This window comes from Maniola jurtina, chromosome 16, assembly GCF_905333055.1.
Source record: "Maniola jurtina chromosome 16, ilManJurt1.1, whole genome shotgun sequence".
NCBI lineage: Eukaryota > Metazoa > Arthropoda > Insecta > Lepidoptera > Nymphalidae > Maniola > Maniola jurtina.
The window spans coordinates 4084454-4094071 of NC_060044.1; the positions used below are offsets into that span (position 1 = coordinate 4084454).

The window sequence follows — 9618 nt, forward strand, 5'->3', positions numbered from 1 at the left end:
AAGTGTTTTCTCGAGGACTATATCTATCATTTCGCGTTAGTCTATGATTTTTTTATGGGAAACTATCCCGTACGCCCCCATGTGTGGGTCTCTATCGATCTGATCTCTTTTTGATAGACCTCCTTTAGAGATGGACCCGGGATCCATTGTCCACTGTTTTTCAACTTTTTATCGCCATTGTTAGGAATATAATTAGAAAAGAGTTGATGGATGGTTGTATAGAAAAACTTGTGTTAAATTGAATTTTATTTATTAGTTACTGCAGATGATAAGATAGAGTTGCATTCTTATCAAAAGTTATAAGTATATGAAAAACGGCAATCCAATCCAATCCAGCAGAATCCAACCCGCGTCCACCGCTACCAAACACGGTACTCCGCCTTCCTCATTCATCCGCTCCCCACCACCTTCTTCAGGTCATCGGTCCAGCGGGCTAGAGGTCGTCCCACACTGCACCTTACAGGTACGTGAGCGTGGTCTTCACTCCAGAACACGGCTGCCCCATCGGTCGTCGGTTCTGCAACAGACATGACCTGCCCATTGCCACTTCAGCTTGCTAATCTTTTGAGCTATATCGGTCGCTTTTGTTTTTCTTTCCTGTTCCGAATTTTATCCCTGAGAGAGATACCCAACATAGTTCGCTCCATAGAGCGCTGAGCGAATTTAAGTTGTGGATGAGGTCAACTATCAGTGTCCACGTTTCCGCTCCATACGTCATTTTATGTAGGACACACTGATGTAAACAGGTATGAAAAATAGGTAAAACTAGGTATAAAAAACAGGTATGTAAAACGGCAGTTATGTAATATTAAATTGAAGCTATTGGGACTTTGGAGAGAATCATACAGAAATGGCGAGTAGGTGCAACAAGGTGGCTATGTCATTATCACTATTTAACAAAATCTAATCAAAATCGTTAAAACTTAGTCGCTTCGTGTGGGCGAGTATCTGGGAGCTCACTACATTACGATATTCTTCTGAAATACGATATTCTTTCCTCATTTCTATGAGGAATACGAAGCAGGGAGCGATTTCTTGACGTGACAATAAGTATCTAACAACAAAACGACATTTTGTAGACACAACTCAATAAACATTAATAAAATAGACATATTTCAATCCATAATAAGAAGCGGCTTTATTACTCGCAATAAAACAAATGCAAAGCACATCTCACAGATAAAAAATTAAAAGGGGCCAATCCTACTCCACAAGCCACCACTTCACATGATTTATGCAAGATGTGGCCATAACGGTATTTCTGTTAGAAGAAATCTGGCAAAAAACGTATACGCCTCATGTGGGACTGATAAAAAGAGCCATGCTGGTCGATTTTGATTTTGGAACTTAAAGTTTTACTTACCAGTAAATTAGTGCTCTAATTTGCATGGGTAGGTATAGGTATTTAGATAAATTAGGTAAATACCTGTTGAGCTGCAGAGTGACAGACTGTTTAAATTTTTTAAACAATAATTTACTTAGGTATTTGTTTTTCAAACAATGTTTGTTACGATTTACGATTATAGAGTAAACTTATTTGAGTTTTTCGGAAAATCAAAGAAATTTAACGAGATTTTTAAACCAAATCTAGTAATATTATTATGTACACCATGTGCCAAACAATTAGGTAGCACTAAGATAAAGGCAAAAATAAGACAATAGGTTCCTGGGCAATAGTTAAAGTGATGTTTGGTATAGCAGTAGTTTATGGGGCTAGAATTCATAATTAAAGAAAATTACCAAAAAAAATTTGATTTTCGAAATTATTAACATATAATGTATGTAACCGGTATATTAACATCACAATGATTTGTTATAAATCAATGCTACTATTGTATTTTTAAATTAAAAATCTGTTCTAGCTCTTACCTTCTATCCCCCAAACAAACCGCTAAAACAAGATTTCAATCTACAAGCTTTTTTGCTAAGCTTTTTTCTTTGATTTCGGCAAATCTCACCGTAGCCAGGGTCAGTTCCGAGTGTTTTGAAGCATAAGGCTAAGTTCATATGGCCGCGCGGCACCGCGCGCCGCCGCGCGATGTTAGAGTTCACATGACAGGGTATATACGAGCGCCAGTCTGGCATTAACATTGATATACAATGGACGTGGAGGAGGCAATTTGCTTGTGGATTTTATATAGAAGACTGAGACGTCGCAGAAGACGACAAAGGCGATACTGGGTGCATCCAATATTAAGTGACAGACTTTCTTCAAGCCTGTTTGTCACCTTATACCCTGAGTTGAGGTTACATGAAGAAAAATTTTTTAATTATTTCCGTATGTCAGTTGCAACCTTTGATTTTTTATACGATTTCATTGAAAATGATTTAAAATCCAGTGAAAATGCTGTAAGATATTGCATATCACCAAAAGAAAAACTCATTGTAACATTGCGGTAAGTTAACTGTTTATTAATCATAATCACAGTAAAAATTATAAAAAATAAGAAATTATGAGCGAGGCTTCTTGGCAAATTAACTTTTAGTTTAATTGAACAGATCTAATTCTTGAGAATCTTCGTATGACGGGTCACAAGTAACATCACCCGGGGGTGATGTTACTTGCGATGAACTTGTGGGAGGTGAAGTGTATGAACTAGTTGTATAGCCATATTGTGTTGATTCTCTATCAGAGTACTGCATTGGGTTGCTATATTGAGAACTTTGAAATGAAGCATGATAGTTTCTGGGTGGTCGTTGTGAGCTATATGAAGTAGACGGGTAGTTAAAATCTTCAAGTGGCTGTGCTCGTGTAGCTTGGTATCGTTCTAATAAATTATAAATTTCAATTTTCAGTTTTAAACGCCGGTTTTCAGGAACTTTTTTTATTTCCCTAACCAATGAAAGACAAAATAATTTATCTTCATCGTCATCTTTCTTTTCTGCTGCATTATTATTTCGAGTATTTATGCTTTGTTGTAAAAGATTTGCAAAATGTTCATCGGCAGGGTGAAGTTTGAATTTTTTCCGGAGCACATTTTCTGTTGAAGCTTGAACGCCGCTGCTGTTAACTGCACTATCCAAATCAGGATTCTCTGTAACTTCCGCAACATCAAGGCTGTTGTCAGTTTTTCGTTTCTGGACAACTTGTTTAAGAAATGACAATCTTTGGAAATACGCAAATGAAGATGGTGTTGATGCTGAGGAACCGGACTTCAAATGTTTTGTTTTCTTAAGTTCTTTTACATAGGCATCTCGTAAATTTTTCCATTTTTTTTGCAAAATCGATCCTAGAAAGTAAATAATTAATTATTAGTTTTCATTGCAAAACTATTGAAAAATGTTGTACGATACGGGTGCATAAAGAGTCCTTATGACCTACTTTATGCAAATTGTACTTTGTGCACTTTATGCTCACGTGCCACACTGTAAACACTCGCTATGAATGTGTTTTCTTTGTAGCACTTATTCAGTAAAGATTTACTTAAAAGAAATAGACATAGACATAGAATTAGGAATAGGAATAGGAGTAGGCATAGGAGTAAGTAGGGGTAGGAATAGGTATGGGAATAGGAATTTGACGAGGAATAGGAGTAGGAATAGAAATGGAATATTTATCGTGGCACGTGAGCATATGCACTTTATGCTCGCGTGCCACACTGTAAACACTCGCTATGCTTGTGTTTTCACTGTAGCACTTATTCGGTAAAGATCTACTTTATGCACGTGTATCTTAAATAACTATTATGTTACAGGTACCTAGCAACTGGTTCTTCATTTGCAGAGTTACAATATGGTTATAAAATTGGCAAGTCTACGATATCGGGTATAATTAAGCAAGTGTGCCAAGTTTTATGGAGAAATTTAAAAACTTTGGTCATGAGTCCACCAACAAAAGAAATCTGGACACAAATATCTATACAATTTGAAAATAAAGCATATTTTCCAAATTGTGTTGGAGCGTTGGACGGCAAACACGTTCGTTTAATACAGCCACCAGAATCAGGATCAATGTATTACAATTACAAACACTTTTTCTCATTAGTTTTAATGGCTTTATGTGATGCTAACTATTGCTTCATATGGATAGACGTTGGAGCTTACGGAAAAGACAGTGATTCGGGTGTTTTCAAGGAAACGTCATTATTCAAAAAACTCTCAGAAAATTCGTTGAACTTACCAGAGCCTAGATCTATCACAAATAATGAGAGCGATGCATTTAAACTACCATACGTAATTGTAGCTGACGAGGCTTTCGCTATGACTAAAAATTTGATGAGACCCTATGGTGGTAAAATGTTGTCAAAAGAAAAAAATATATTTAACTACCGCCTTTCTTTAGCACGAAGGTATGTCGAATGTACATTTGGCATAATGTGTAACAAGTGGCGTATCTTACACCGGCCAATAGACGTGAAGATAGATTTTGCTGTTGATATCGTCAAAGCTATTTGTGTTTTACATAACTTGGTAAGGATGAGAGATGGTATAAATCAGGATGATATGATCAATCCAGCGCCATTACCTAATGTGAATCCAACTAACAGTGGACGAGCAATCCATGAAGTAGATAATATTCGAACTAAATTCACAAATTATTTTGTTACTGAAGGTAAATTAGATTGGCAAGATAAAATGGTGTAATAGGTACCTACCTATGATTTTATAAAACTTATTTTAAATAAATAAAACTAATTAAAAAAAAACTTACCCAAATTTTTCTTTTTTTCTTCGGAATCATCATTTTTGCAAAAAATTAAAACTAGTTCTTCCCAAGACCTTCTTTTTAATATTTTATTTGAATAATCCTTAGAGTTAAGATTCCAAATCGCATCTCTTTTTTCGATTTCGTCGATAAGCAAATCGATAGGCACAATGTCATCTTCGGTACTCATTGCATCGATCTATGTGTCTTTCCGTCTCAAGGCGCGCGGATCAACTGAACAGGTCGATACAGGTTTGAAATACTTGTGCCGCGCGGCAGCGCGCGGTTCTAGATCTTGCGCGCGGGTCAGAGCGCGCCGCGCGTTGGCGTGCGGTACCGCGCGGTAATGTAGACGATAATTATCGTTTATATTGATCTTGTGCCGCGCGGTTCGTAGTTCCGCGCGGTACCGCGCGGCCATATGAACTTAGCCTTATGAGACCCACGTACGAAAGAGATTTATGTTTTTAAGGTCTGTGGTTTTCAGAGTCCGTCGTATATTCTGAACGTGACACGTTACCTTGTTCTTGAAGGTAGACAGGTTGGCGGTGAAGCTTATCCTAAAGGTCTATGTTCTATCATCATAATTTTTATGACCTCCCTGGCACAGTGGGGAGCGCTATGGTCTTATAATTATGAGGTCCCAGGATCGATTCCCGGCAGAGGTTTAGAATTTTATAATTTCTAAATTTCTGGTCTGGTCTGGTGCGCGGCTTCAGCCGTTGCTAGTTACCACCCTAACGGCAAAGTCGTACCGCCAAGCGATTTAGCGTTCCAGTACGATCCCGTGTAAAAAAACCAAAGCAGTATGAGTGTAATGAAAACTGCCTTACCCCTTCCAGGTTAGCCCGCTCCCATTTTAGATTGCATCATCACTTACCACCAGGTGAGATTGCGTTCAAGGGCTAACTTGTATCTGAATAAAAATTAAAACGCTACACTGCGCCAGGTAAGCCGTCAATCTTACATATTCTTTCCGAATCGCCACTTACATAGTAGGTAGCTGGTGGTACTAGGTAGGTATATTGCTAGAATTTTGCATATCTTTAAAACTGTAGGTACAAGTTACAACTCATTGATAAGCTCAATCATTCTCTAAGCTTTACTAAATGACGACCGAATTTCGAAGACAGAAACATCACATAACGATCACTAAACTAATAAGTAACGGTGCGTAACTTTCTTGTCTTAGTAGTAAGACGCGATCACACGTGAGCCGCAGCCGGGGGCGAGGGGAAGGGGGTGCTCCACACATGGTCGCCAGACACGAGGGTCCAGACTGGCCGCATGTGCTGGACACTCACATAATATTTCTTCACTTATAATATTATGCTAACGTACATAAATATTATAGGTAGATGCCTACTTATTTAAATGCGCAGTTCAGTCGTTGGCGTTGTCGATGTATTTTGTATAGCAAGAAACCACTTCTTAGGAAAACTATAAAGTAGTGATCTCGTCCAAAATATTATTATTTTCGGGGGAATGGAAGGAAGGACATCTAATAACGCACTATACTTATCTGAAATAAAAATAAATAATTAAGTTTTTATTTTAGGTATCACACCAATCACACTAATATTACAAAGGCGAAAGTTTGGTGTGTACATGAGTGTGTGTGTGTGTTTGTGTGTGTGTGTGTGTTTGTGTGTGTAATGTGTTTGTTTGTTATTCTTTCACTCAAAAAGTAGGTACGTGACTGAATTGGCTGAAATTTGCAATGAAGATAGATAATATCCTGGATTAGCATAGACTACTTTTTATGCCGGAAAATCATTTTGGATGGATCCGCGTGGATTTTGAAAAACCTAAATCCACGCGGATGAAGTCGCGAGCATCAGCTAGTATTTTTATCTAACATGTTTAGGTATTTATTTATTAAAATAACTTAACTGCAGGCACTAAACCAATTAACCAACACCCGATGGAGCCTAGTGCCGATGTGTGCACCATTCCAACACCTCCAGAAAGACCTGGGGTCTTTCTGGAGGTGTGCTGGAATTAGAGGTAAACAACTTATTTTAAAATTTATAAAGATTCCGAGAATAAAATTTTGATTCACGCACACGGGATACAAAATAGGAAAGTCAAGACAAAAAATCGTGGTGAAATACCGCTAGCCGAGGCGACGCGACGCGACGCATCTGGAAGCAGTTGCGCTCTCACCGTTAGCTCTGACCCGGCGCAAAAAACGTGTAGTGCGGTGTGGGTGTGCTCTTTGTTGTGGTGAAATTATATCGCGAACTATAATTACGATTGCGTGCAACTTCTTGACGGAAAAATGGTGTAAAATTGTTTGGGAATAAAGAATATGTGCCGCCTTTTTTGCTGCGGGCATATATACGTTGTGCTCGAGAAATGGTTATTGTTACAGATTTTGTATTGTTATAAAAATGTTAAAGTACCAACTTTAATTAGCAGGCGATTTGTTGTTTTTACGTTATAATTTGAAGAAAGATAAGACGAACCCAGTCGCCTGAAGCTGAAACTCTATTATATTTACTTATTTCAAATTTGTACGAACTATGAAGGATCAAGCAATCAAATATCTCTTGCTTTAATGGTGAAGGAAAACATTAGCCTATGACACCAGGGCCTTTACAACGAATCAATTGACACCTCATTCATCAAAATCGGCTCAGTAGTTTAGGCGCTACGGTGGAACACACAGAATCTGGATACAAAGATACATACACACATACATACATAGACTGCTAAAATCATTACCCTTGCTTTTGGCTTTGCCACAGTCGGGTAAAAATATTAACTGTCGCATATATCTAACTAGCTGATGCACGCGACTTTGTCCACATGGATTAAGATTCTTAAAATTCCGTGGGAACTGTTTAAAAACTGTTTAACTGTTTTTGGGATAAAAAGTAGCTTATATCGCTCTCCACTTTAACTATATCGATGGAAAAAATCGCTGACAATCCGTTGCTCAGTTGCTGACGTGATTGAAGGACAAACCTGCAAACAAACGCTTTCGCGTGATATGTGTGGTGAGGTAGTGATAAGGTTGAGTAACTTGTGCATTATTATGAAATATAAAATGTAATAACTACAAAACTAATATTTTTGGTGAACACCATGTATCTAATCCCACAGGATAAGCCAAAGATAAAACAAATATCCGCTGGTTATAAGGGTCAAAACCCATATTGCGTAAAGTTGGCCCACATGAGACGCGAAGTTTATGTTGTTTTTTGTCCACCTCTGAGACTATTTTTAACCAGTGTTTGGCCTCAAGCTTCGAGCGTTGCTTATAATATGGCAGAGATGGGTCAGAAAATTTTCTAGTTTTAAGTATTTTAACGAGTAATGGCTCAGTGGTTATGTTAAAAATTATGCAATGGGCTTTATGGAGCTTTTAACTAACCGTTTAGGTACACAGACAAGAGGGCAAAAATCATTTATTACAATAGTCTAGTATAACTTAACCTTTAATTTATCTTTTACCTATTCACACACATTCATAGTATGCAAAAATACCGTACTATTTAATTATGAAAAAGTTCGGTTTTATTTAGAAATCAAGTAAAGAAAATCAAGATACCTAACTGCTTTAAAAGGAAGGACGTTTTATTAAGGATATTATAGTTAGTCAGGATATTATGACGTATAATTAATTAAAAAATAATATCCATTAACTAATAATGTACTAATGTACTAATAATAAGGTAGGTACGCTTTAAAATTAACGTGCCCCTCAAAATTGTTCTCATACTAATACCAAATATAAAAAAAAAACCTCAAACACAGCTTTGCATCGAAAACAACGCTTCCTATTATCACCGTAGCGCCAAAGTGACAAGTATCGTAGGTACCGTTTGTTTTAAATCCAAAAAGGTCCGTTAGACTTGCACCTTGCGCCTGCAAATAACCTGCGACCTATTTGTCCGGGGATGAAAAAACACCTTTTTCTACCCACCAAAAAAAACTAACGATTTTGAACCTTTTGTCTAGAGAAATAAGAAATAGCACCACTGTGTGAAACAAGTGAGGTAACCATATGTGGGAAAGATTTCGGCTAGTTTTTGTAGGTCCCATGTTTAGTTTTAGACGGTTATTTAATCTTGTGGTTAGTAATTAAATTGTGGTATTTTCCTATTAGCGCAGTAGATTACTAAACATGTGCTAAGTTGATGTGTGAGTTATTTCGTGTCATTAGAAATACCTATCACAAAACCAACAAGTATAAATTAAAAATTTATAACACCCCCGACAAGTGAAGGTTACAGTAACTAGAAAAGAAGTGATGACTTTCAAACGGCTGAACCGATTTTCTAGGATTAAGTACAGCTTAGAACACTCTCGATCAAGCCACCTTTCAAACAAAAAAAAAAACTAAATTAAAGTCGGTTCATTAGTTTAGGAGCTACGATGCCACAGACAGATACACAGATACACACGTCAAACTTATAACATCCCTCTTTTTGGGTGGGGGGGTTAACAATAATTGGTATACTGAATGAACATCAACTGACAGCCGCGCCGCGCAAATAAATTAATAGGAAGAAAGAGACAGTTAATATCGATTCAATACTATTTTCTCTTTAGGAAAGTAAATCTGTTCCTTGCCTTACCTTTGCTTTCCCTTTTTTACTTTAGTATATTTTGTTCTTTACTTTTACCGAAGACGCATATAGTGGCAGGTATTTAATATTTAACAGACTTCATGATCTGACCTGGAGATTTCAGAAGGAAATCCTCAACTAACGCTTTCTTTCAGGGCCCTAGTGAATCTTCATCCACAGTTAGTGTCATCCTCCTCGTCATGATTAACTCAACCCTTATCTACTACCTACTGAGCACAGGTTTCTCAGAATAAGAAGAGCTTAGGTTAAGTGCGCCACGCTGGCCAAGTGAGGATTGGTAAACTTCACACACCGTTGATAACATTATGCAAAACTCTCAGGAATTCAGGTTTCCTCATGACGTTTTTCTTTACAGTTAAAGAAAGAGATATTTGA

At 37.4% G+C, this 9618-nt stretch overlaps 2 protein-coding genes across 2 annotated transcripts; one reads left to right on the forward strand and one right to left on the reverse strand.

Moving 5' to 3' along the window:
- Positions 1–2100: 2100 nt before the first annotated feature.
- On the forward strand, positions 2101–4650 carry LOC123873026 (protein ALP1-like). Its single transcript, XM_045917679.1, has 2 exons — positions 2101–2396; positions 3696–4650. Exons 1-2 carry the CDS (start codon positions 2101–2103, stop codon positions 4582–4584), a joined length of 1185 nt encoding a protein of 394 aa, XP_045773635.1. The 3' UTR covers positions 4585–4650.
- LOC123873027 lies at positions 2393–5062 on the reverse strand. The gene is made up of 2 exons (XM_045917680.1): positions 4652–5062; positions 2393–3230 (listed from the first exon to the last, which is right to left on the reverse strand). Exons 1-2 carry the CDS (start codon positions 4833–4835, stop codon positions 2488–2490), a joined length of 927 nt encoding a protein of 308 aa, XP_045773636.1. The 5' UTR covers positions 4836–5062; the 3' UTR covers positions 2393–2487.
- Positions 5063–9618: the final 4556 nt, after the last annotated feature.

Bases quoted from the DNA above. Each gene is read 5' to 3' on its own strand.
- LOC123873027 (XM_045917680.1), bottom strand. From the start codon at position 4,835: ATGAGTACCGAAGATGACATTGTGCCTATCGATTTGCTTATCGACGAA. The intron at 3,231-4,651 runs GTAAGTTTTTTT...TTTACTTTCTAG, and splicing joins AGAAAAAAAGAAAAATTTGG to GATCGATTTTGCAAAAAAAA.
- LOC123873026 (XM_045917679.1), top strand. From the start codon at position 2,101: ATGGACGTGGAGGAGGCAATTTGCTTGTGGATTTTATATAGAAGACTG. The intron at 2,397-3,695 runs GTAAGTTAACTG...ATTATGTTACAG, and splicing joins AAACTCATTGTAACATTGCG to GTACCTAGCAACTGGTTCTT.